At 47.2% G+C, this 26,847-nt stretch overlaps 2 protein-coding genes across 2 annotated transcripts in view; both read right to left on the bottom strand.

Annotated features, from left to right (window-relative positions):
* STARD5 (StAR related lipid transfer domain containing 5) overlaps positions 1-6,633 on the bottom strand; it is a 49,884-nt gene extending 43,251 nt beyond the window's left edge. Inside the window, exons 1-3 of the mRNA XM_003921678.4 lie at positions 6,436-6,633; positions 5,698-5,747; positions 5,223-5,355 (exon numbers count right to left, since the gene is read on the bottom strand). Coding sequence (XP_003921727.1) covers positions 5,223-5,355; positions 5,698-5,747; positions 6,436-6,534 — 282 coding nt within the window. The 5' untranslated portion in view covers positions 6,535-6,633. The remainder of the gene's footprint in view (positions 1-5,222; positions 5,356-5,697; positions 5,748-6,435) is intronic.
* Positions 6,634-9,442: 2,809 nt separating this feature from the next.
* TMC3 (transmembrane channel like 3) overlaps positions 9,443-26,847 on the bottom strand; it is a 39,903-nt gene continuing 22,498 nt past the window's right edge. Inside the window, exons 11-22 of the mRNA XM_003921676.3 lie at positions 26,356-26,465; positions 23,615-23,693; positions 22,378-22,623; positions 21,538-21,666; positions 20,520-20,587; positions 19,177-19,305; positions 16,933-17,043; positions 16,215-16,340; positions 15,400-15,478; positions 13,987-14,029; positions 12,530-12,785; positions 9,443-11,132 (exon numbers count right to left, since the gene is read on the bottom strand). Coding sequence (XP_003921725.2) covers positions 10,292-11,132; positions 12,530-12,785; positions 13,987-14,029; positions 15,400-15,478; positions 16,215-16,340; positions 16,933-17,043; positions 19,177-19,305; positions 20,520-20,587; positions 21,538-21,666; positions 22,378-22,623; positions 23,615-23,693; positions 26,356-26,465 — 2,217 coding nt within the window. The 3' untranslated portion in view covers positions 9,443-10,291. The remainder of the gene's footprint in view (positions 11,133-12,529; positions 12,786-13,986; positions 14,030-15,399; positions 15,479-16,214; positions 16,341-16,932; positions 17,044-19,176; positions 19,306-20,519; positions 20,588-21,537; positions 21,667-22,377; positions 22,624-23,614; positions 23,694-26,355; positions 26,466-26,847) is intronic.

Below are 26,847 nucleotides of genomic sequence, written 5' to 3' on the forward strand. Positions count from 1 at the left end.
AACCCTGTCTCTACTAAAAATACAAAAATTAGCTGGGCATGGTGGTGTGCACCTGTAACCCCAGCTGCCCAGGAGGCTGAGGCAGGAGAGTCGCTGGAACCTGGGAAGCAGAGAGTGCAGTGAGCTGAGATCGTGCTACTGTACTCCAGCCTGGGCAAAAGAGGAAGACTCTGTCTCCAAAAAAAAAAAAAAAAAAAAAAAAAAGAAGGAAAGAAAAGAAAATAGGTATCATTAATCCTTCCTACCAGTGAGGAAACTGAGACTTGGAGAGACTAAGGAACTTAGTATGAAGCTCATGGTGGAGATGGGATTTGAACAGGGCCAGGGCTAGGAAGAGGCGAGAGAGGCCACTCCTTTTCAGAGCTAACCCTGCACTTGCTCAGCCTCCTGTTCTGCCTGGAGCAACTGTTCAATTCGCCACGTTCCCAACCCTGGGAGGGAATACCTTGAAACTCACTCAGTCTCAGCATACCCCAGCAGTCCACACTCCCATTTTACAAACCAAGGATGCTGGACTTTCTCCCATTCATCCCATCCTGCAGGAGAGTGGGGCCCAGGCTCTCTCGAGGTCACAATGGAGGAGTACAAGCCAGGCCTGCGATGGCACGGTCCTGGGGGGAGGTCTCGGGGTAGGTGAGAGGGACCGGTAAAGATCTCCACCTCTTTGCCTTTCCCCTCAGGTATTATGACTTGGGGCACCATGTGCTGCTGAGAAACTTTTCAGCAGGGACACTTTTGGCCTCAGGAAATTCATCTTCAAGTGAGCATGAGATCCCTACTTTGTTCACTTGAGCACTTTTCTTTTCTTTTCTTTTTTTTTTTTTTTTGAGACGGAGTTTCGCTCTTGTTACCCAGGCTGGAGTGCAATGGCGCGATCTCGGCTCACCGCAACCTCCGCCTCCTGGGTTCAGGCAATTCTCCTGCCTCAGCCTCCTGAGTAGCTGGGATTACAGGCACGCGCCACCATGCCCAGCTAATTTTTTGTATTTTTAGTAGAGACGGGGTTTCACCATGTTGACCAGGATGGTCTCGATCTCTCGACCTCGTGATCCACCCGCCTCGGCCTCCCAAAGTGCTGGGATTACAGGCTTGAGCCACCGCGCCCGGCCCCACTTGAGCACTTTTCAATGGGTGCAACGGGAATTCATCTCCAGATGACTCTACTGTATGTTTCCCTCATGTTTCCCCCAGTGACCTGCCCGGGAACAGGCTGCACCTGCATGCAGGGCTCCTTTCCCACTGGAAGAAAAGCACAGCACAGCCCCATCCATCCAGAATCATCCTATCATGAATCGTCCCACCGCATAAAATCCTCCAGGGTGGCAAAGGGGCAATCGGGAGTGCTGGCTGCAATATTTAATCAAGGCACTACACTCTGGTGTTAGAATTTCATGTTTTCCCCTTTCTTAAGTATATTCCAAAACCTGGTGTGAGAAACAAGGCAATTTTGCCATTTCTATATTCTGATATTTTGTAATAATAATGGTAGAAGTGATGACAATTTTGAAAAAAAAAATTATATTGCTTCCACCCCTGATGACCATCCCCAAATGCATCATTCCTGAGGTACAGTGTCTGGAAACCAAGGTGAGGATGAAACAAATTTTGAAGACAACAGCAGCACGTCATAAAGGCAGCACACTCATGGCACAGCCCTGTGTCCTATCCATCCATCCACCTACCTATCCGTCATCTATCTATTTTATAATTAGGATATTGGGAGTTGAGGAAATCAAGCTGAGACACACCAATCTCTAAGGAAGAGCCCTTTCTCCACATTTTCATTGTTTCACTAAATGATAAGGGGCTACTACTTGGCAATTCTCCGCTTTTTTGTAAACCTGAGCTCACCAATAGCCTGTGCTTCCCCTCTACTTTGCAGCTGTCTATTGAAAAGCTCCTATTTTTTCATGGACTTATGAGTTAATGAGAAAAAAGAGCTCCCATTCATCTTATCCAAAGATGCAAAATGTTTTACTTTTCACATTTATCAGAATTTATAATATAATCATGTTATTTAAATGAATTACACTCATACCTCAATCCAGATTTTTAAAAAGATAATTAGTCTCATAATTACAGGAAATACATAATTAAAAAAATTTCCATCTCCATGCATATTTATGATGCAAGATGATGACTTCCAAGAATAAACATGTATTATATTAGGGTGAAATTCAGAGGGCTACATGGAATGGAAATTGGAGTTCCAGGAAAACGGTTATACACAATTTCTATTTTAAAAATGTTGCTTATTTTTAAAATGGGTAACAGTAAATAAAAATGTATACATTATTTAGATAAATCTACAAAAAGTTTTGCTTTGTTCAAAATTGAGATTTACTGCATGTCAAAAATGACACGCTTTGCAACTTATGAAAATTTAGTTGTCAACTAAATGTTATTAATAAATGTCAATGGATGTCTGAGGATGATGTACAATTTCTCAAAAATCTGTTGAAGTATGTAAGCGAAAAGGGTGAAGACCCTCATACCAGAGGCTAACTGGAGTCAGGCAAGTACATGGGGCTGCTACTGGCCCAGGCTTCAGGGAAGTGCCAGGGGCTAAGGGTCCTGTGTCGTCTAGTGCAGCAGCCGCACACAATGAACAGGCATGCTCTCCCGAGAGACAAATCAGGGTGCCCAGAGGAGGAGGGAGAGCCTGCCAGCTTCACTGACCCAACCCACAGGCAAATTGATGAAAAAGGCAAGCGCAGCTGGCACTAAAGTAGAATTTAGCACAGGTGAGCACCCAGTTCTCTGTGGTCCTGCCCACCCGGGGAATGGGGAGTGGCTGCAAAGTAACAATGATGAACCCATATCACTTGCCTTGTGGAGCCTCTGAGGGATCAGGTCACAGGGACCCAGAAATTAAGCTGGGTGAAGGCAGAGGTGGCACCTCCAAGCATGGGAGTCTAGAGAGCGGGTCACCAGCCAGCTCTCAACTCCTGCTCTGGCACGCGTTACCTTGCGAGCCTGGGCACATCTGGTACAGCTGTTCACCTGCCAAACTGCTTCCTTCCTTCAGGGTTTCAGGTGCAGGGCTCCAAACTTGGAACACAGTATAAGGACTCCGTAAATTACAGTGCTTATCATTTAATCATTACTGTGATAGCTCAGGTATCATGTTACTTTCTAGTCTTTCATTCACTCTCATGGCCCCCCAGCCACTGCATCGAGACAAGTATAAACATACTAAAAAAAGATGTAGGCATTTGGCCCAGCAAGGTGGCTACGCCTGTAATCCCAGCACTTTGGGAGGCTGAGGTGGGCAGATCACCTGAGGTCAGGAGTTCGAGACCAGCCTGGCCAGCATGGGGAAACTCCAGCTCTACTAAAAATACAAAAAAAAAAGAATTAGCCAGGTGTGGTGGTGGGCACCTGTAGTTCCAGCTACTCAGGAGGCTGAGACAGGAGAATCTCTTGAACCCAGAAGGTGGAGGCTGCAGTGAGCCGAGACCACACACTGCACTCCAGCCTGGGCAACAAGAGTAAGACTCTTTCTCAAAAAAAAAAAAAAAAAAAAAAAAAAGATGTAGCCATTTTTAAGTTCAAGCAGAAAGTTTTGTATACAGTCTTGTTAACTGCATTTTTAAAGGCATTAACCCATGTTTCCTCAACTTTGATCATTTGTGTAGAATTATTTGCATACTATCTTTTTTCTCTCTCTCCAGTATCGCCTATCCTGTTGTTCACTTAATATTGTTATCTAAACGGGCTCACTTTTTACAACTTATAGATAACTTGGTTTTTATGTGAAGCTATTTACGGAAATGAAAAAATGCATCACTTGCCAGAAATTAAAGGCGACTGCAAAATACCTGCACAACAATTAGATTCTAATTTTGAGCCCGAGGCCAGCTGCCTATTTCATATAAACAAGATTAGCAAGTGTTAATCAGGTGACAAAGAAATATCAGCACCTGAGACTCTCCCCTTCAAGTTATCAGAGAGATTAAAGGACTGAAACATGGAAGTCTCCTCACTAAGTGATTCAATGTCAGCTTTGGCCATTAAGGACCTAAACTCACCTTTGATACCCCGCAGATAGGTGACTCATCCTTCAGGAAACAGTGACATAAACTCCTGGGATAATCAACTGGGAATGAACTGAAATGTGAATTCTTGGTCAAGGGTAAGAACACCTGGTTCTTACAGATTCAGATTTGGATTAGTCAGTTGCATGGGATTTCACAACACCATCTCTGGAAACACCCCAAAGGGTGCTAGTCCACAGATGTCAAAATCAAGACACCATTCAAACTGAACAGGTCAGCAACTTTTCCCCAAGGCAACTTTCTCATTAGTTTTGGCTTTTTTTTTTTGTTTATATGAAATTCTGTAATCAAAATGAGGTGGGGATCTTAAAGCTACAGAGGACCAGGGCAGGCTCATTAAAATCCATACTGCCTAATACAATAGCTGTATTAGTAGCTCCACGTGGCTATTTAAATCTACATTTAGTCTAATTAAAATTAAATAAAACAATTCATGTCCTTAAACTAGCCACCTTCAAATGCTCTGTGGCCACCATCAGAAAGTTCTGGACAGGGCTAGTCCAGCTGACACACATTTTGCCAGCGAAGAAACTGTAATCCAGAAACTGCCACCTAAAACAACCCCCAGCTGGTAAAGAATCCTGACTCCTCCACCAGGGCTCTCTCAATTCATTCTTATGTCACCATCAAGGGGCAGCATTTCAAACAAGAGCTGACAGGCTGAGTCCAGGCACCCCCTCAGTACCCTCAGAGCCCATGTGCACTCGAGCCACCTTCATTCCCTGCTGCTGATTTCTCATTTTGGCTCTGTTTACGGCTTCTCTGCCTCTCTGAGTCATGAGGTATCCCACCTACACCTGGGCTGAGGCAGGTCTCCAGTGCTGCAAGCAGTGGGCAGGCAGCCTGTGTTTGCGGCACATACCTCCTCGCCAAAAGGTATCATGGACCCCTTCCAGAAGAAACGGGAGGTTATTGTATCATGGACCCTTCCAGAAGAAACGGGAGGAGGTTATTGTATCATGGACCCTTCCAGAAGAAACGGGAGGAGGTTATTGTATCATGGACCCTTCCAGAAGAAACGGGAGGAGGTTATTGTATCATGGACCCTTCCAGAAGAAACGGGAGGAGGTTATTGTACCATGGACCCTTCCAGAAGAAATGGGAGGAGGTTATTGTAGCAAGGCCCAGACACTATCTAGAGATAACTTGCTTGGAAAGACTTACATCAGTGATGCTTTCGATAATTTCAAAACCGTTCACATTCTCATCCCACTTCACTCGCAGGCCCCCAACAGCCGGCTTCACACAGTCCCACACCGCCTCTGGTGTCCCAAATACAATGCCTTCTCCTCGGTACCTGGAGCACAAAAAGGAATTACACCCCAAAGCATCAATAAACTTGTTTATCTTGGGATTGTATGTAAGCACTAGAAGTCTGTCACTGCTCTTTAGGACAGGCTTGCAGGGAAGGGACTGAAACTTATTAGCCCCACCTCCCTTCGGGCCTTCAGAAATGGACATTAAATTTTCACAAGAATCCGCTTTGCTGGAAGTGATTTCATTAAAAACAGTAAGACTTCTGGAGGACAATTGATCACAGGGTTGAAGGGCTGATTTGAATATTTTAGGAGGCAAACCCATAAAGATACCAGGAAGGTTGCGGCATCTCTGGTAAGCTTTGAACGAGGCATGCACTTACAGGTTCCCTGGAAACTCCACAGATGGCCTCCAGGAAACTGAAACTCCATTCTGTCAAAAGGCACAGAACCATAGAATTTTAGAGCTGGAAGGGCTCTGGTCACCTGGCTTAGTCCCCTGTTCTACAGAAGAGGGCTCAGAGGCCTCAAGAGATTCAGGTCTCCAAGGCTGCGCAACCCACACGTGGAAAGGCTGGGACTAATCCCAGGCAAGGCTGTCCCCACAGCAGAACGTAATGAAGAAAAAGATCTTAACTGGCTGATTCCAAGAGCTGTGGGTGGTTTTCAAATTCTCTTAAAAGCCACCATGCATTTTGTTTCCTCGAGCAACCCGGGGCTACTCGTTAAAAGTCAGAAGCGTCAAGTAAGCAAAACCACCCCCGTGCTCTGGCGTGGACAGAGAGAGGGGCTCGTGCCGTAACGAAGAGAGTCAAGGCTTTAGAGGCAGGTGTTCCGGGTTCCAGCCCTGAACACCATTCATCAGCCAGCTTTAACCTTGGGCAGGCCCGAGTCAAAGGCACAGATACTTAACACCTGAAGTCATTGTGAGCCTAACAGGCCCAATCTTTTTTTTTTTGTTTTCCAAAAAAAGAACCAATTCCCATTGGAATCCCTTTCAATCGGGTTCAGGGGATTGGGGTGCAGAAAACAGCGGGGAGAAGAGGAGGTTGGGGGCCCCTGGGGACCCGGGCCCCACGAAGCAGTCTCCGCGACCCCTTCCCGCCCAGCTCCTCACTCACGCCTTCCCGGCAAATCTTCCAGCCTGCTGTGTCTCGCCGGTAGTGGAGCATCTTCTCGGCCACAGCCTCGCTCATCTCGGCCGCCAGCGCCGGGTCCATGGCGCCGAGAGCGGCGTCTGGCCGCGGGGTCGCGGTTGTAAGGAGCGGCCGCGCGGGACGCGGGGAGCCTGGAAGCTCGAGCTCCCAGAGAGGCTTGGAGTCCCGCCTCCCGCCCCGCCCCCGCTCCCGAATTGGTCCAGGCCCTCCGACGGATCCCGCCCCTCCCTGACATTGGCAGCACCGGAGACTGCCGGGCCCGGCTCTCGGGTTTGCGTCAGCGCCAGGGCGGGTCTCGGACGCGGTGGGCGGGTCTCGGACGCGGCGGGCGGGTCTCGAGCGCGGCGGGCGGGTCTCGGACGCGGTGGGCGGGTCTCGGACGCGGTGGGCGGGTCTCGGGCGCGGCGGGCGGGTCTCGGACGCGGCGGGCGGGTCTCGGGCGCGGCGGGCGGGTCTCGGGCGCGGCGGGCGGGTCTCGACGCGGTGGGTGGGTCTCGACGCGGTGGGCGGGTCTCGGACCCCGTGGGCGGGTCTCGACGCGGTGGGCGGGTCTCGACGCGGCGGGCGGGTCTCGGACGCCGTGGGCGCGCGTGGGAAGGTCGGGCTGTATCCGCCTGGTCCGTGCCCGCTGTGGGAGGGGCTCTGGAGCGCCGGGACTACGGCTGACACCCGTCGGGCCCGGCCAGGTCGCGGACGAGGTCCACTGTTTGTTTAAGAAGCGGAGACTCGGCCGGGCGCGGTGGCTCACGCCTGCAATCCCAGGCCGAGGCGGGTGGATCACGAGGTCAAGAGATCGAGACCATCCTGGCCAACATGGTGAAACCCCGTCTCTACTAAAAATACAAAATATTAGCTGGGCATGGTGGTGCGTGCCTGTCATCCCAGCTACTCGGGAGGCTGAGGCAGGAGAATTGCCTGAACCCAGGAGGTGGAGATTGCAGTGAGCGGAGATCGCGCCACTAAGGAAGTTAGTCTTTTAGAGATGTGCAGAAAACTTTACTCTAAATTTCCTGACACTCATGAATTCTGAGACAAAAGGAGTGACTAAAGGAAGCATCCTGAGGTTACTAAGATATCTCCCGAGCTACTCTTCTCAGAAGGAATTCACTCTTTTATGGACACAACAGTCTGATCTCTGAGACTTGAGAGTTTGTTATGTAGGTGTTGTTAAGAGAGACTTTAATAATGCTGTGGATCATGTCCTCAATAATAGTTTGACCAAAGGCAGAAATGTACACCCCCGTGGACTGTTACTAAAATACAAAGCAGTGTTGTGAAACCACAGCTATGCAAAGGCATTTTCACAGAGTAGGCTTGTAGCTTTCTGTTACTGCAACTTAGACAACAGCCAGAGTTCAGGGAAGGGAAAGGGATAACTGATTAGCATGTGGGGCTTTTGTCAGGAGCTTTATGAGCTCCTTTTCACAGCCATGGTTGTTGATGTCTATAGAAAAATGAGCAAAGGTGTTGACTAGGCAATCGGTTCACAGAAGAGGAAATGCAAATGACCAGTTGGCTTAGGGAGAGAGGCTAACAATCACAAATGCAGGTTAATTAAAATAAGCGGGTATAATTTTTTCATCAGATTGGCAAAAATGATATAGTGTGACACTATAAGGCATTGGTAAGGCTATAAGGAAATAGCCCCATCATGATCTGGAGGAAGTGTGCACAGATGTTTGGATTCATGAGGATTAATAAAGGAGCCGCTAGTGAAAACAAACATGCTCATCTCTGATGAGCTATGGATTTCTCGTTTAGGAGGACCGATACTCACTTCTAAGCAAACAATGGTACATGTGTGTGCCAAGAAGATACATGAAGACAGACATATAAGAGATGTTTAGTGCAACTTTTAGACATATAAGATACATGAAGACAGACATATAAGAGATGTTTAATGCAATTTTCAGCAGCAAAGAAGTGGAAATGATTTCAATGTCCATCAGCAAAAAAAAAAAAAAAAAGATCAATATGTAGTTTATTCATATAATGAAATACTGTGCCACAGTTATAAATGGGTTTGATCTGTATTTTTTTGTTAGAGCTAAAAAACATAAATATGTGCAATAATACGTGCAGTATGATAGTGTTTACTTAAGATGTGCTTACATACTGTTTACGGATGCTTGTACGTATATACTTACACACCGAATACATAAAACTATAAATGACTGATCAATGGATGTACTCCAAACTCTTGCTAGTGTGACGGGAATGAGACTTTGTGTGGGGATTAGAGTGGGCTTTGACCGTATCTAATACTTTCTGTTATTAATGATAACAAAATGACTAAATGGAAATAAAATTTCAATCTTGACGGTTGTTGACCCTCACAGTAGGAATGACGCTTGTCACAGTAGTGAACTTTGCATTGCTCTGTGTCTTTTAAACTTGTTTAAATTCAAGACCTAATCATAGAAATAGAGCAGAGAGGTGAAAAGAGATTCCTGGGGGTGCACTAATGCCTTGGCTCCAGCTGGGCCTGAGGCTGACTTGATTCTCATTTTTCCCAGTTAAGCAAACCAGTAAACCTTACGGATAAATCATGCGTTACTTCCAATCTCAGTGTCCTGACTCATTAATACAGGCATACTGCCCAGTAAGCAGAGTAAAGTAAGTTCTCAATAAATGTAGTTACTCTTGTCTTTACTGAACTGGTTATTCCTACAAACTAAGCATTGTAATATCTTTAAGGGTGGCATCTAATTAGAGTGGTGCTTATTAGAGAAGATGACTTTTGTCTGTTGAAGGAGAACAGTTCACGCAGCTCATTCAAATAGCTCAGGTGAGGCTTCAGGAGGCAGGATGAGATCTCTGGCTTGCCTATGATTTGTGGTCAACCCAAAAGGAGGCAAAGCACTGAGTTTCATTGAAATGGCCTGATGTGCTTCTGGATGCAAGGATTCCCCACGGAAACGATCTGCTCATGTGTGAAGGTGTTACAATGGGTAGCCAGTCAGACGTGAGGAGACAACCCCCAGGAATGTCAGGCGAACATCAGGTGATGGTCAGGTGGCTGTTAATTGTCTCGCTAAAATAATAATTGGTCACAGCTGGCACCAGAGCACGACCGTCTCCCAATAGATAGAAAAAACCTGAAACTGGTAATCAGCAGCTTCCTGGTAAGATCTCAGGAGCTGAGCAGTGGGTTCAAGCATGCGTACTAAAAGACAATACGGCGCCTTCCACCGGTAAGGGAAGAACCTCAAGTGAGCGTGTGCACAACTCCGCTAAGCACACTGCGCATGCTCCCCTCCCAGGCGCTGGCAGGCCACTACCGCGCATGCGGACAGCCCACCCCAAGGGAAGAATCAGGGGAGATGTAGCACAGGACCCCGGAAGCAAAGCCAGCGTGACCCCAAGTCAAAGGTCAAACAGTGCACTCCATCTTTCAAGTCGCCCGCTTGGCCCTCTCCCAAGTGTATGTAGTTCTTTCATTCCTGCTCTGGAGCTTTTCAGTAAACTTGCATGCCTGCCCTAAAACGTGCCTCAGTCTCTCCCGTCTTGTCCTCTGTCTTGTGCTCCTCTGCCGAATTCTTTCTTCCGAGGAGGCAAGGACTGAGGTAGCTGCAGACCCATGATGATTCACTGCTGGTGACACACTTTGGTGCCGCCTAACTCGCATGGATTGCGCTGACAGTAGCCGTGGACTAGGTGGCTGCAGCCGTCAGCCTCAGGACCTCAGCCAGCAGCCGCGGCCGGGCCCCTCGGGTCTCTAACACGTGTTCACCTCTTTTTCCAGAACGGGAGATGCCACGTGCTGGCCCAGCACGCCCAACAGGGGCCTGACCTCTGGGAAGTGGACCCTGGAGGCAGCTTAGACGTTTGAACAAATCAAGTCGTCCAGATCCATGGTCAGCTCCTGCCTCGACGTGGCCTTCCTCCGCCCGGCCTGGCCCCCCGGCCTCGGGAACCTGCGCTGGCTGTGGGTGACCTGCAGGTACTGGTCAGCGCCGCTGTTCTGCTGGTCACTGCTGGATGCCGCCGACACGGAGTCCGATTCCGTGAGGGATGGCTCGAACCTGAGCTTCCCTCTGGGCTTCAGAGGGGGCTGTGGGTATTGGAAATTCCGCCAGCGTGGCTTTTTGGGCACATAGGCGGGCCTGTCAAGGTGACCCTCAAAATCGTCTTTCCACGGCTTGTAGTGCACCCTCCCCTGGTGCTCGGGAGCCAGGGTCTGACTTTCGGACCTCTCCCCAGTATAAAAATGAGGAGCCCCACGGAGGTCCGTCAGGGAGCGTTGGGGAAGAGACTGTTTGATCCAGTCCCTCCTCGGCGTCTCCTCCTCTTCACTCAGCTGTGGGGAGCGAGGCTGGCGGGGAACCCGGGATGCATATTGCCGCATGTTCCTGGGGTACAGCTCCACAATGTCACCTGAAGCATCTATCTTGAAATGTCTTTCTGGCCAGACATTTGGATGTTTTCTCTTGTAAGAGTCACGTTCGTTAATGACATAGTATCTGGGGGCGTGGGGCCTGGGACCCTGTGCCACCGAAGTCGAAGCCCCTGGTCCACGGTGAGGAGGGTTGATTTGCTGAAAGTCTTTTCGGAAGAGAGGTTTTGAGTGCACGTCTTCGATGTGCTTTGTAAACGTCGTCGGTATGCGCGATCTGTTCTTGTGAAGATCGCTGGTGCTCGCACACAGACCATGTGGATACCTGTAAAACAGAGGCAGTTAAGTGGCTGTGGTCTTGGTGGTCTCAGAGCCCCACACCTGACCACTGTGAGCTGTGAGTGGTTCCCTGAGCATTTTCACTGAGCCTGGTTCCAAGTGATTAATGGGTATTCTGTGGATTGTGTGCGCAGAGTCATTTGGGGGGACTGAGCCAACCAGTGTGCTTTACTGCTGGAATTTTCAGAACCCTAAATCAGTGATGTGCATCATGAGTCTCCATGGAGAGTGCAGAGTGAGAGATGCTGTGTTAGTGTATTTCATCACGGAGTCTTCTTTGTGTTCGGGGGCATGGGGTGGGACTAGCGTCGGTGAAGCACAAGTTAGGAACATAGTTTCTCCTCCTCTCTGCTAAACAGCTGGCTTCTGGAGCACTTCTCTGAGTTTCCACTGGTGGGTAGAGAGGAGTTATACATATTAAACCGTTGTTCCCTGGCCAGGTGCAGTGGCTCAAGCTTGTAATCCCAGCACTTTGGGAGGCCAAGTCAGGTGGATCACCTGAGGTCAGGAGTTCAAGACCAGCCTGGTCAACATAGTGAAAACCCGTGTCTACTAAAAATACAGCGGGTGCCTGTAATCCCAGCTACTTGCGAGGCTGAGGCAGGAGAATTAATTGAACCTGGAGGTGGAGGTTGCAGTGAGCGGAGATCACACCATTGTACTCCAGCCCTGGGCAACAAGAGCGAAACTCTGTCTTAGAAAAAAAAAAAAGTTCTTCCTGATAAAGACTTGAATCTGTATGGTGGCTCTGGTTTGACCCCCACAGTGGCCTCCCAAGGAGTGTTTGGATCCTCCCTCCCTGTCAAGACCCCACAGAGACATGCAGACAACTCCTCATATAACAAGACTTCAAGTCCTTTGCTAACTTAGTCATTAGCTTAAAAACATGAGAGCCCCTGTATTTTATCTACATTGCTTTCACTGTACTACATTCAGATCAAATAAAATTTTCCATATGAATTTGGGCCAGTACAAGTCTATTCCCTTCATCTTTCCAGGGGTCCTACCTCCATTAAAGTAAACAGGGATCTACTGCTTTCTTTGACCCCATGTAGTACATAATGGTCTTGCCAATAACTTGACCAGACTACAGCTAAAACATGCAAGATTTTGCGAATAATGTGGCCAGTGAAAAATGTTTGTCCTAGGGTGGCTGGAAGGTTTGCTTACAGGTTAAATGGCAAATAGCCTAGGAGGAAGAATTTGTCATGTTAGACAAACTGACACCCCACCTCCATTTCTTCTCAGTACCAGCTGTCACAGTCTCCTGACCCCATGCCTTTTGGAAGAATTAGAATTTCATGGCGTTGGCCTCCTGAAGCTGTTGAGGCCTTCACACCTCTCACATTCTAGGGTTTCTTCTGTGTTGCAGTGCAGCCTCACCTGTTAGTTTCATGCTCTAGCCTGGGTCTGGAGAACCCAGGGAGAGGTGAGCCGGGAGCCCTGTTCCCTGACCTGGGGCTCTGGGGCATGGACCGCGCAACTGTCTCTATCCTGCCACTCTTGCTGCTTTCTGAGTCGAAATGGACCATGTTGCCATTATTCTGGGGTGTGCCCGAGTGTGCTGAGGACAGTTGGCTGGTAAGATCACTGTCGTTTGGAAGTTTCTTGGTGCTTTCTTCCTGGGTCTGGATCCGGGCTGCAGGGAGAGGGAGGACTTGTGAGAAGACAAGTGTCACTGAGCAGGTGACACCTTCAGGCGGGTTGAGTTGCAAGAGTTTTATGACTTCCAAGAGTTGGTCTGCAAACAATTGAGTGCATGTACAAATACAGCTCACGAGTGGGCAACGAGTATTCTGTACTTCAAATGATTTCATCCCTGAAAGTTGGAGCTGGGCGTGTAGGAGGAATCAAGTGAACACATGTCTTTACAGGGCGCCATCTGATTTCCCATGAGGCAAAGCAAGTACTTAGCAGCTTTGGGCCTCCAGTTCCTTGTCTACTCAATGAAGGTAATAAAGCTTATACACAATTATGATTCTTTGGAAATGGTTCACGTGCCTTTTGAAAAAAGATGTGGTCTTGAGCTGGCAAATGAACATTGGGCAATGCTATTGTTATTCTGAGACAGTCTATGCCGGTTCTGGCTTTTGAAGGTGACCTGAACTGAGTTTAATTCTGCCTAATGGGCAAATAAGCGATGACAATTACAGAGGCGCTTTATGGCATGAGCCACAACTACTGAAGTAATGATTATCAATTATAGGCCTCTCTCTGAAAAGCTGGTGGAGCAAGCAAGCATAATCCTTAGGCCTTAGGGCTCTTGCTCAGGTATTTTTCTGGAGAGGAATGGGTCCATTCCAATTAGTGAAGTATTACAACAGCTGTGAGAGCTGGCCCCCAGAGCCCTTTTGGGTCCCAATCTCATTCCTGTAGGCTGTGCCATTTTAAATGGTGCCCAGTGAGCCCTCTGGCTCACAGCACAGGGACAGGACAGAACCTAAGGAGGCCAGACCCCAGGGAAGGGACCTAGGAGGGAACATTGCAAGCGAGAGATGGGCCACGGAGAAGCAGCACACAAAAGTGAACCAGGCAAAGAGATTCTTTGGGCTTCCATCCACATGAATGTTCTGCTTTTCCTCTCCTACTTCAACACTTCCTTCTGATTTTACACGTTTTGGAATTTATTAATGGGCCTGGATATGATATAAAAATTGAAGATTTAAAGCAACATTTATATCCCTATATTTTATTTTATCGTGCCTAGTTACTTGGGAAAAACCACAGGTTATCAGGAATTTTTATTGGTAGTATGCCACAAACTATCTTAAATGGCTGTATTTTTAAATGCCCACTAACTGAGACATCAGATCTCTCCATTTAAAAAAAAAAATACTTACCTTCTACCATCTGGGCAACCTTTTTCTTATCCTCTGATCTTGCCTAAAATACAAATGACATGCATGTTTGTTTTGGATTTAGCAGGAAGCAGTAACAAATATTCCTGGGGAAAAAAAAGATTTACATGTCCGAGATCTGTTTTTAAGACAGAGTCTCGCTCTGTCACCCAGGCTGGAGTGCAGTGGCACCATCTCAGCTCACCGTAACCTCCTCCTCCTGGGTTGAAGCAATTCTCCTGACTCAGCCTCCTGAGCAGCTGGGACCACAGGCATACACTGCTATGCCCAGCTAATGTTTTTATATGCCCTAGCTCTTACTTTGGGCCATGACTGGACTGCTATTGCCCCTATGGACAGTGTGCTCTGGGCTTGGGCCTGTTTTTTGAAGGAATAACTGTAGATACCTAAAAGCTGAAGTTTTATGCCTAGCCAGTTTTATTTAGGGACAGCTAATAGACCATGTTTAAATTCTGCCTATAATAGTTTGTCTGAATCACAAAGAAAAAAATATAGATCAACAACACTGGAGATGTGTTTTTCCACCAAAAATGGCCATTGTAACTCCAAATGAATTTTGAATTAGAAGCTAATTTGTGTTTCTTTGCATGAATTGATATTCATGGGAGTTTTTTTGTTTTTTTTTTTTAAATTGATAGAAGTGGAAAGGAGTTTTTTTTGCAGGGGCGAGGTTAGTGAGGCGTCTAGGGTGCCAGATTTAAGGAGGCAGTTATTTTCAGGGTTGTGAAAGGACAGGGTCAGCATGATGCTAACAGAGCCTCCTTAAATGTGGTGCTTTGGGAGTGTCACTGGCCTCACCCCAGTCCTGGGACCCTTCCTGGGGATCTGGAGGACTCAGGGCACTAAGGGAGCACCTGGGGTATGTGGAGGAGAGAAATTACAGAAGTGCCGGGAGTGTATGTCTCCCTCGGACTGCTCTGGGAGATAGGGTTTGAGCCCCACAGAGACAGAAGGTAGTGACAGCCATCTCTAAAGAATATGAAAGGGCTGAGGCTTTAGGGACCAGCACTGCTGCTGGACTTAGATGCCCAAGTTGACAAAGATTGGGAAGGGACCGTTTCTCTCCCTTGGCAGTTTGCCAGAACTCACAGAAGCGCCTGGCACACTGAGGGCTTGGTGTGGTCACAGGAGGGACACTGAAGGGCTCAAGGCAGCAGCAAAGCCCCTTGAGGAGGAGGAAAAACAGAAGCAGGCTTCTTCCTAGCAAAGGTGATCCATCCTTGGGTATTCTTAGAAATCACCCTTAGACATCTGGGGATTGGTGACCTTGCACTAGGGGGTGGCCAAGAGTCATAGAACCTTGAAGATGTGACCTCACTTGTATCCCCATGCTGGCGAGATCTCAGTCATGTGGTTGACACACATTCATAATAGCAAAGGTCGTGGAATACTTGCGTTTTGGATCTGCATTTTGAGCTGGTGGTTGCTGAGCTTTAGAGAACGTGCGATGCTCTGGAGATAATAGATGAGCATGCTAGGACAGAACAACACAGGAGAGTGAGTGGACTGCAACTGGCTTTTCCACCTTTCAGACCACATTCCCTGCAGGGAGTTGGCAGGAATAAGAGGCTCCCAGGCCAGGTGCGGGCTACCCGCTGACCCTCCGCTAAGGACAAAATATATCAGCAAATTCTCAAGCCAGTGAGCCCTGGAAAGGGGCTGCTTTTGTTTTCTTTTCCTGGCTTTCCACAACACCATCATTGACCTGGAATTCTACACTGGTGAGAGCAATAAGGAAGACATGAAAATGGCGGAGAAATTTTGCTCTCTATCAAGCTATGAGGATAGGACCCACCCACTTTTACTTTTTTTCCTTTAAACCAAAACAAGCCAAAGATACTTAGCTGAGTTGTGAAATTCCTTTTCAGGATTATTTAAATTTTTGGAGAATGAGATGATGATAATAATGGCATTCAGCCCCTTTCTAGTGATCACAGTAATTGACCGAATGCTGTTGGATCCGTAACCACCTCAATGGCGATGGAGAGCTCCCTCCCCGCCCCTCGCTGAGACCCAGCGGCTGTGTGTCCACGGCACAGTGCCTCATGTGACTCTGGTGTGTGACTCAGAGCCTCTGTTTGATCATCAGGCTCCAAGCCCAAGTGATTTTTGAACGAACTAATACATTTTATGAAATTATTGCAAAGCAGTGTTCCCTTGTTGGCCAAACACCCAGAAGTCCCTCCAAAGCTGGCAGGTGTGGTACTCACAAAAGCAGGAGTACTGCAGGCAGGATGACCACGGGGCTACTGACGTGCTCCATCACGGAGCCAAACCATGCTGGAAAGTCCTTCTCAATCGTTTCTGACACAATGTCATAAATTTTCTCTTGTCCACTGTGAGAAAGAAAAGCGTAACTCCAGATTTTATTGCTCTTGGCAGAAAGATGCTACAAGACATCAAAAAATGGCTGGATGCCTAGAGGCCACTTCATAGCATTCCTCAAATGATTTCATAGCTCATTAATACAGAGGATGGAAGATGGGGTCATTAATCACATTGCATGGAAGTGTGTGTTGTAATAGTGTGCACTAAGATAGGCTAAATGTTACATACATGTTGTGCCAACGGTGACTCGAATGCTAGATGAAGATACTAGAGGGTTTTGCTGGGAAACAGCTGGATAATATAGGAAAAAAAGTGCTGTGCACTGTGTTTTAATAAAAGCTTTTCTGTTTTGACCAGAGAGAATGTCTCTTCTCACTTTAAAAGGGTTGTATTTTTTAACATGAGCACAGAGATGGTTATACTAAGGGCAGCCTGGTGTTAAGGAAAGAGCACTGGTCTTGAACTTAAAACATGCAGGTTTGCAATCTTTCTATCCTGTTTACCTGCTCTGCGAGCTGGGAGGAGAATTCAGTTCAATACAATTTATTCCCCTACAGCATTCAGTCGCTCTGGACAGAGCCAGGAAAGAAAATAATTTACCTGAATGGCCCACAGTTTAGAGATGGCTTATATCGGACAATAGCAAAAATGGTTGGCAGCATGCACAGAAACAGCATAAACAGGAGCATTGCCAAGTAGAAATTGTTGGATCTGCAGAGAAATCAAATGCCGTGTGTTAAGTACACTCCATAGCCAGCTGCCAGGGTTGCATATGCCCAAAGAGCTGCTGCAGAAATGGTTGCCCTGACTCTTTGCAAACTAAAAAATCCTCCTCTCAGGGCTACCTACCAATGGATCTGTTGTACGGTCACCTGCAGCCTAGGAACCTAGAAATCAATGTTCAGAGGAACTTCAGAGATCTCCCGCCCAACCAGTTTGTCTAATAAACATTTGCTGAGCACCTGTTTAGCTCAAACCATGAGAGTGGTGAACTACCCTGGCACCCAGGAGTTCCACACAGTAAACGCAATTTATGGAAAAACCTTAGAAGCATTGCTCACCCATCTGGGTCCTTACCTGATGGTTCCCTCTCCTGTTCCCAGCCTTGAACTTGGCTCTTACATCTCAGGATGGTTTAGCTCTTTTGTTTATGATTCCTGATTCTCTCACTTGGGTGTGATTTGCACTCAGCCTTTTATCTGCTCTGCATGTGGTGGCACAGGGTATGTGTGCTGCCTGATTAAGCCCTGGTTCCTGTCCCTGAGCCCTAAGTTGGTGTCAGGGAGCTTGGCTGCCCAGGGCTCCTCTGAGGGGGGCTTAAACCTGTTCGGTGTGCAAGGCCCCATACACAGTTCAGAAAAGAGAATTGGGGTCAATCAGTGTCGTTACTTTCAACTAGTACTCTCTGTTGGTCTCTCTCTCTGCTCTCTCTCTCTCTCTGTCTCTGTCTCTGTCTCTCTCTCTCTCTAATAAAAAAGACTTCACTAGAAAAGAATAGAAAATTTCAGAGAGCACAGAATGTAGTAAGAAAGTGATAAGCTGTGAAACCTCTTTCTCTATCCACAGACACACATGCACACATATAATATGTATATATACACATAAATACAACATATATAAATATATCAAAACATGTGTCTCTGAATATATGCATATATGTGTGCTAGTTACCAGCTAAAATGTGAATGCAGGCTGGGAATGGTAGCTCATGCCTCTAATCCTAGCCCTTTGGGAAGCCGAGGAGGGCAGATCGCAAGGTCAGGAGATCAAGACCATCCTGGCCAACATGGTGAAACCCCGTCTCTACTAAAAATACAAAAATTGGCTGGGTGTGGTGGCACATGCCTGTAATCCCAACTACTCAGGAGACTGAGACAGGAGGATCGCTTGAACCAGGGAGTTAGAGATTGCAGTGAGCTGAGATTGCACCACTGCACTCCAGCCTGGCGACAGAGTGAGACTCCATCTTAAAAAAAAAAAAGTGAATGCATTGTCAAGTAGGTCATCAGCAAAAAGTTTGAAAGCCACTGATACAAACACACATAACCATTTATGTCAAAGTAAAATAACTGAATCAGCAAAGTATTTAGAATGTGTTATGAATTCACCAAATGGCTAAAATTAAAACAGATAAAAGAGTAAGTGTTGGGAAATAATGCTGTCAGACATGTAAAATGGGGTGATCATTTTAGAAAACTTTTTGACACTGTTTCATAAGGGTGAACATACGCATGCCCTGTGAAGGATGTTCAAGGCAGCATTACTCATGAGGCTAACAGCTGGAAGCAGCTTAGATGCCCGTCAGTAGTAGCCAGGATAAAGACATTGATGTCTCTACCGTATTTCCTCAGTAAGGTGAATCTCACAAACACAGTGTTGAGTGGAAGCAGCTGGGCACAAAAGAGCGCATACCATGTGTGATTATGTTTATACCAAGTAAAAGGCAGGCAAGCCTAATGATGTCATTAGAAGTTGGCAGTGATTGGAATCCCCTGCAAGTGGGTGTGCTCTGGGTGCCACTTGTGTTTTGTTTTTTGATCTGAGTTCCTTGTGTTCAGTTTGTGAAAACTCATCAAGCTAAACATTTATGATTTGTGCACTTTTTCTCAAAGGATTCTTAAACTTCAGCAACAAGTTTTTAAAAACTGTGTCATGAATCAAAGAGGAGTAACGATTCATTGAAAGAGTAAGGCATTGGAAATGGCTCATGGAGGAGATAAAATTGGTGGACAGGCAGGATTTTGACAGGAAGAGAGTTGGGGGAACCCCTTGCTGGAGGACCCCTGGGTAAGGCAGGTGTGGATGACTTAGTTATCTGCATGATCGGATCTTACTCTTACCCACCTGGAGGCTCGAAATACTTGCTGGTGGGGCACATTGCAGGTCAGCACAGCCCAGCTCCTCAGGTACATGAGCCCAATGAGTTTGAGAACGTTGAATGCTGGGAGACATGGGGAGAAGAAGGCCCCCATCCTGGAAGCATGAGGAAGGTCAGTGTGCATCTGTTCTCTCCCAGCCTGTCTTCCAGGACTATGGAAGCCCCATGCAGGAACCTGGTTCTGAGACTGGGGTTTACACCCTATGCTTAAAGAACTGGAAATGCCCCTGAAGTCCCAGGGCATTTTATCTTTAGCTACCTTCTAAAGATAAAACAAGTCACTGAACATGACCTGAAGGATATTGATCACATTTTAAAATATTCTCTTTGCAAAGGATAACTAAGTGTTTGTCTTTCTTTTCACACTTTAGCAAAGGAAAATCCTCCTTTGGGAAGGAGACAAATAATGATGACTACTGTTTGGGGCTAGCTCCTGGTTTTTCTTGCGGATGATGAGGACTGTATTAATAAATTACTGACTTTCATGTTTAATCAACATATGCTGAGCACCGACTTTTGCTGGTTATGGCACTAAGCACCGTCACACATTTCAGTGTGTTTACTCTTCTGCAATCGTGAAAGGAGAGGTAAATATCCAATTGATAGACAAGAAGGGCTGATATGGGGAAATCAAAGACATGTTGCTTGTATTTTAACAAATCACATTATTTCTGATCCAACAGATGAAACCAGAGATAGTGGTGTCATTTAAGGAGACACACGCCGATGTGTGGGTGGGATGGTAGGACCCCTCCAGCTCCTCAGTGTCTCCGGGTGCAGAATTGCCATGGCCTGGGAGGTGCCGTGGGTAACCAGACTTCCCAGCTTTCCGCCTCCCCAGGCAGGGGTCTGCAGTCTGGGGGATGGCTGTGCTCGTGGGCCCTGTGTCTAAGTGAAAATTAGAAGGAACATGGAGGGAGGGTGGCAAGCGAGGGCAGATTGGTCAAGGTCCCCAGCAGCCACTCCTGAAGTCCTCACTAAGGAGAAGCAGCCTCTCCTCCCAGCCATCCCTCGATCCTCCTTACACATGTATTCTGCTGGTTTCTGTGCAGATTTTTTTTTTTTTTTTTTTTTGGCTGTGACCAATAGTAGCTTAAACATGGAATATTTTCTTTTTAATTTCTTCCCGTAAAATTCTTAGAAAACCACTAATAAATTTAACATACATGTGAAATAGTTCTCTTGGAAACACCCTTTCTTAATGCTTATAACTGTGTTTATTATGGTCGCGTCCCATCCAGACTAAGTAAATGAAAATCATAGCCCAGATGAGATGTAAGGAAAGGCAAGAAGAAACTTTGATACCTACCAAATCATTCCTTGGTTATAGACTAAATGTAACACATTCTCAGCTATTTTGAATTCTCCATATTCAGGCTACAAGAGAAAATAAACGTGTGCATTAAACAAGTTCCAAAGTTCTTTGCATGAACCGATTCATTACAGTCACATAGATAGACTTCTTGGCTCTTATGAGCACTTAGAGATCAGTGCTTGTGGGGCCATCCCAGCAAATGGTAAATGTTAAGAAGCAGGTGAGGCTGGGTGTGGTAGCTTATGCCTGCAATCCCAGCACTCTGCGGGGGTGAGGCTGGAGGAACGCTAGAAGTCAGGAGTTTGACACCAGCCTGGGCAACATAGTGAGACCCACCTCTCTACAAAAAAAATCTAAAACTAGCTGGATATGGTGGCATGTGCCTATAGTCCGTCCGAGCTACTCGAGAAGCCAAGGCAGGAGGTCTGCTTGAGCCCAGGAGTTTGAGGCTGCAGTACCACCACACTCCAGACTGGGTAGCAGAGCAAGACCCCATCTCTAAAAAAAAAAAAAAAAACAAGGAACCTGGAAGCCATCATTCTCAGCAAACTGACACAGGAGCAGAAAATCAAACACCACATGTTCTCACTCATAGGCGGGTGTCGAACAATGAGAACACATGGACACAGGGAAGGGAGCATCACACACTGGGGTCTGTTGGGGGGAAATAGGGGAGGGACAGCGAGGGGTGGGGAGTTGGGAAGAGATAGCATGGGGAGAAATGCCAGATAGAGGTGATGGGGAGGAAGGCAGCAAATCACACTGCCACGTGTGTACCTATGCAACAGTCTTGCATGTTCTTCACATGTACCCCAAAACCTAAAATGCAATAAAAGAAAAGGAAAAAAAAAAGGAAGTAGAAGCTTAGCTTTCTGTACCCGTCTCCTCTTCCCACCTGTATTCTCGCCCCAAGTGTCCCCCTCAGCTATGCTGGACTGTTTCCCAGCCTCGGCCTGAGAAAGGATGGATTTGGCCATATAAGCTTTCCCAACAGACACAGCATTTTACTTACAAACTTGCTTTCCAGATCCCAACACCAGCAGTCACTTAGATACCGGACGAAAAGTCCTCGGAAGAAGTCTATGAGCAGAATGCTCGCCACGGTGAAGAGCATGTCAATGATGGAGAGCTTCAGCATCTCCTGAAACACAGGGTGTCCCTGGATGCCACCACGCCCACCCCTCCCACGGCCATTCTTCCTTCAGGTCCTCCTAATCTCTGTTCATTGCTTTGGGCCCCAGCCAGTGGGCCCCTCCAATGGCATCTTCATTTCTCATCTTTATAAGGTACAGTGGGCAGAGGGATGGGCTTCTGGCAAATAAAGGGTGCTCTATAAATATTAGGTGATTTGATTTTGAAGTTTGATATCTGAGGCCAGTATCTCATGAAGCTAGGAAAGAATCTAAGATCTGTGGTTCTGAGCTGCAGGAGACTTGTGGACAGTGACTCATTTCCATGGGATAATACCTTGGGGTTGAGATTCTCTGTACAACATGGTTAAGGGTACAGATTTTGGAGCAGATGCCTGGGTTCAGCATTCTGCTCTTTACTGTCTGTGTCCTTGGGCAAGAACTTGACCACTTGTGCCTCAGTTTCCTCATCTGTGCCTATGAGGGTGATAATCACAGGACTCAAAAGAACCAAGCATTTAGAACAGGCCCCAACATGTGGTAAATACTGCCTGAATCTTCGCACTGATTATTCTTCTCTTTTAATTTTGAGACTTAGAAAATCATAAACCTCACTGAACTTTTCTTTTTCTGTAAAATAGAGGCAGTGACAGCTCAGAGAGTTGCTGGGGTTAGATGATGAGATGGAGGTGAAGGAGCTTTGTAAGGGTAAAGGGAACCACCTGACCGACGTATGTCTCCCAGCACTGGTCTTGTGGGTTCTGAGTGTAGAGAGTGGTCCTGTTGGCCTTTGCAAGAGGCGTGGTATAGGCTGAAATGCTGGTCTCTTCCCAGGCCCATGTGCTGTTTCTCCTGAGCCCCATCCCAGGCTGAGGTGTGGACCATTTCTCTTCTTCAGGATCTGTCCTGGTTGCAAAGAAGGTGGTGGAATCTATCCAATGACTTGTGTTATTTTTGGTACCCGTTTCCTGGGGAGAGAGGGAGGGAGTGGAGGAGGGAGAAAGAAAAAAGATGGTCCACATATTTATAAATGAGAATCCATCATGGACCCCAAGGGTGTGATTGCATTGCTTGGGAGTAACCATTCATTCCCCCCGCAACTCTCTCTCTCTCTCTCTCTCTATCTATCTCTCTCTCTCTCCCCCCCACCTTCTCTCTCTCCCCTCTCTCCTCTCTCCTGCCACTTGACTAGAGTTGACCCCAAGAAGGGAACTCAGAGGTGTAATGGATAGTATTTATTAGTTCCTAGTAAGGGTCAGAAACTGTTTTAGGCAACACATGTTAGCTACCTATCCTCACAAGAGCTTCAAATAAGGATTATTACCCCATGTTCAGATGAGAAGATTGAAACTCAGTGATGTGAAGCCTAGTAAGTGCCAGGTAAGGACCCAAGTCTACGTAACCTCAAAGCTCCAACGCAGAAAAATGACTCTGTGGTCTCATCTGCCTATAAGCCTTGAAATTTTATGTTAGTGTGGTACGCCTTGGGCAGACAACCTTCTTTCTTCCTCCCCTTCCTCCGCCATTCAGGATATCCTTATAGGTGGGGCAGGTTGAAAGCAGACACCAGGCTGGGTGTGATGGCTCACACCTGTAATCCCAGGACTTTGGGAAGCTGAGGCAGGGAGATCGCTTGAGCCCAGGAGTTTGAGACCAGCCTGAGCAACATGGTGAAACCCTGTCTCTACAGAAAAAAAAAAAAAAAAAAAAAGCCAGATGCAGTGGCATGGGACTATAGTCCCAGATATTCTGGAGGTTAAGATGGGAGTATCACTTGAGCTCAGGGAGGTTGAGGCTGCAGTGAGCCGTGATTATGCCACAGCACTCCAGCCTGGGCACCAAAGTGAGAGTTGTTGTAAGCATAAGCAGTGATCTGTCCATGACGATGACCCTGATGTCAGGAGGAGGTAGCAGGGAGGGCAGAGGTGGGGCAGGCAACTGTCTGGCATGGGCACTCACCTCAATGCTCATGCTGTTAACTTTGTCCAGGAGAGCAATGATCAGGCTGTAGAGATTTCCCAGATACAGCACAAGGACCCTGAAAGCCATAAGCCCACCTTGAGAGACAAGACCATCGCACATAAGTCCATTGGTTCTAGAGCCCCCACATGGTTCTAGAGACGGCCGTGGATATATTAAGGCAGTGGCTGCCACAACTGATTTCCTTTAGAATCACCTTAAGGGCATTTTTAAAACAATAGAGTTCCAGAATCCACCTTTAGTAGGTCTGGAAGGGGTCTAGAAATTGTTTTACAGCCTTTCCAGGTGATTCTGCTGTAGCCCATCCTTGGATCTGTACTTTACAAACACTAGAAGCAGCAAGTGTGAATTTAGGAAGTGGGGCTCTAATGTGTAGTATATGAGTCATGCTTTCCGGTTTATGATTGATTTCCCATGCATTATCTCATTTGATCCTCACAACAGCTCTGTAATAATCCCCACTTAAGGAATAAGTGTATTGAAACACAGAGGGAGCTAAGTCACCAGCCCAAGTTCACACAGTTAAAAAGCAGCAGAATACAATTTCAAGATCTCAGTGCTCTGCTTCTGAAATACAGGCTGGAACCCTCAGAAACATGCTCTGAGAGGCTATGGGTACAGCTGCACCCTGTCGGCTACTAGGAGTCAATGGAGTCTGCCGGCAACAGTCTAGATTAGCCAGTGATCAAAGACTTGAGGTCAGCTTCCCTAGTGCTGAAAGGTTTTAGAAACACATGGAATGTCCGAGGATGCAGCCGTGGAGTGAGAAAGGAAATGACAGGTTTATACACACTTCAACAGGACAACGTTTAGCCCTTGGAGAACCATGAAGCCAATTGATGGGAGAATCATGAAACCAACTGAGACAGTTGATGGGAAAGTATCTTTATCTTGAGGAAAAGACTCTAAATTGAAACCATCCCCCCAGGCCTCCTGCATGTCTTCAGGTATAGCCTGCAGGCAGTGGGCAGAGAACAGGAAAGCGACATCTCTAGGGGATAGCATTGTAACGCACGCACATGGGCTCTCCCTCTGAACTGAGCAGGGATTCCTGTGGGCACAGTGCATGTACGGTACTGAGCACAAAGTATGTATTCAGTTAACGTTGGCCAAAGGAAGGATTGAATGCATTTCATCTCCTGCTGTCTCGGCATTACCATCACTTTGGTTTTCACTGTGCCTTGGATAGAAGGTAATACAGTCTGCTGGTGAGTTAATGGAACTGAAATAATATGTCTTTCGCTTATTACCAGAATTAGCCCTGATTTGTCTGGGGAAAGTCTCTGATGCCTTTGTTTCTCTAGTTTTGAACATGAATAACGAGGCCAATCTATATAATAGGATTGCCTTTAGACCAAATGCAATAATGGAATTGATTCTCCCCAGTGCTTGCCAGTGAAGAAGGAGCTTCTCTCTTGCAGTCAAAATAGGTGCCGGGTGGGGCGGAAAGAAGCAGGAATATGAGCCAGCGGGGTGAGAGGCTCATCCCAGCTCTACCCAGAGCCATGAAGGTTTGACCAACTCCGTGTTCTTTCTAGTCATGTTTTCTCTCTTTGAAATGACAGTTGAATTTCAGAGGTTGGAAATTATGACCTTCAAACCAAACCGTACCCTTGCCTATTTTTGTCAGTAAAGTGGTACTGGAACACCACCACACCTGTTCATCGGCTGCACCCACAAAACCACAAATATTTACTATCTGGTTCTTTTCAGGAGATGTTTGCCAGTTCCTGAATGAGAGCAAGTCTTCCTAAAGTGGTCCGTGGATAATTAGTTTTGTAGACTGTTATTAGGTGTTACAAGAGGAAACAGGGAGAGGCCTGTGTAGATCAGGGTGAAGGTGGAAGCAGGTAAGCAGGGCTCCCACCGCCTGCCCCCTGCCACATTCAGTTTAACCATGCCTCACCCAACCCTACTACAGAAGCTGAATTTACAGATGAAGAGACCATACTCCAGGGAGGAGAGGCAACGTTTTCAGGAAAATACTGATAAAGCCAGTGCTCAAAATGAGTGTGGTTACTCTGACTTCCACAGAAGGTGTCCCAGGACATCCCCTCCGGGACCCCAGCCTACTGTTGCTCAGATCTGCATCGACCACCTGCTGTCACAGCCGCTGACTATCCTGGCAAAGCTTCCAGGCATATCCCCAGTATCTTTGAGTCTATATGTTGGTAGAGCTGTTCACGAAGCACTGACTGCTCTTCTCATGTCTGGAGGAACAACGTGGGTCTCTCTAAGCACTCAGAGTTAAACCATGGAGAGAACACAGCAGTGAGGAGAAGCAGATACACTGTCAGTCCTCTTCCTGGTTGCCTTTTGTATCCTCTTTTTCTGCCTGTTCTTCCATTTTTCCTTCCCCCCCCCCCCCCTCCTCCTCTTCCTCCTCCTCCTCCTCCGCCGCCTCCGCCTCCTCCGCCGCCTCCTCCTCCTCCTCCTCCGCCTCCTCCTCCTCCTCCTCCTCCGCCTTCTCTTCTTCATTCTTTTTAATTCTTTTCTTCTACCCTTGTCATCCTGGTCCTCTTCCTCCCCCCTCCTCTTCCTCTGCCTCCTCTATCTCTCCTCTTGGGTTATGCTTTTCTTGAGTTGCATCCATAGGTAAAGTTCTGTGCTGAGTGTCTGGGGAAAAGCAGCAAGCCCTGGCTCTTGAGGCACTTACATTTCCACTGTGGGTGGGCACATGGGCGAGTCACAGGTGGCATTTCGGGGCAGGGCTGTCGTACCTTGCAAGCTGGAAGCGCAGTGTGGTCCTGGGGTGGTACATCTCTAAGGCGGCAATGAGGTCAAAGGCTGATGGTGCTATCATGGTAACGAGGGAGACCACCACGCTGACCTGCTGAGAGAGCATATGCCAGAGCCAGGCATTCCCAGGATCCCCCACCAAGCATCACCGTGTGCATTTGATCTCTTTCCCTAATATCGGATCAGTGGGTATCCACAGAGGCCTTGGGTCCCACATGGAAAATCTCCCCAAATATCTGCTAATTAGCTTTTTTCAAAAGGTGGCCACCACTTTATCATGGCCCCCTTTTTTGTGAACTCTCCTCAGATGTTCTGAGGACACGCATACATGGCATTTGGGATTCACTAGGTCAAGTGTGGTGGCTCACACCTTTGATCCCAACACTTTGGGAGGCTTGGGAGGCTGAGGCAGGAGAACTGCTGAGGCCAGGCATTGAAGACCAGCCTGGGCAACACAGCAAGATCCTATCTCT

This window comes from Saimiri boliviensis, chromosome 5, assembly GCF_048565385.1.
Source record: "Saimiri boliviensis isolate mSaiBol1 chromosome 5, mSaiBol1.pri, whole genome shotgun sequence".
Taxonomy (NCBI): Eukaryota; Metazoa; Chordata; class Mammalia; order Primates; family Cebidae; genus Saimiri; species Saimiri boliviensis.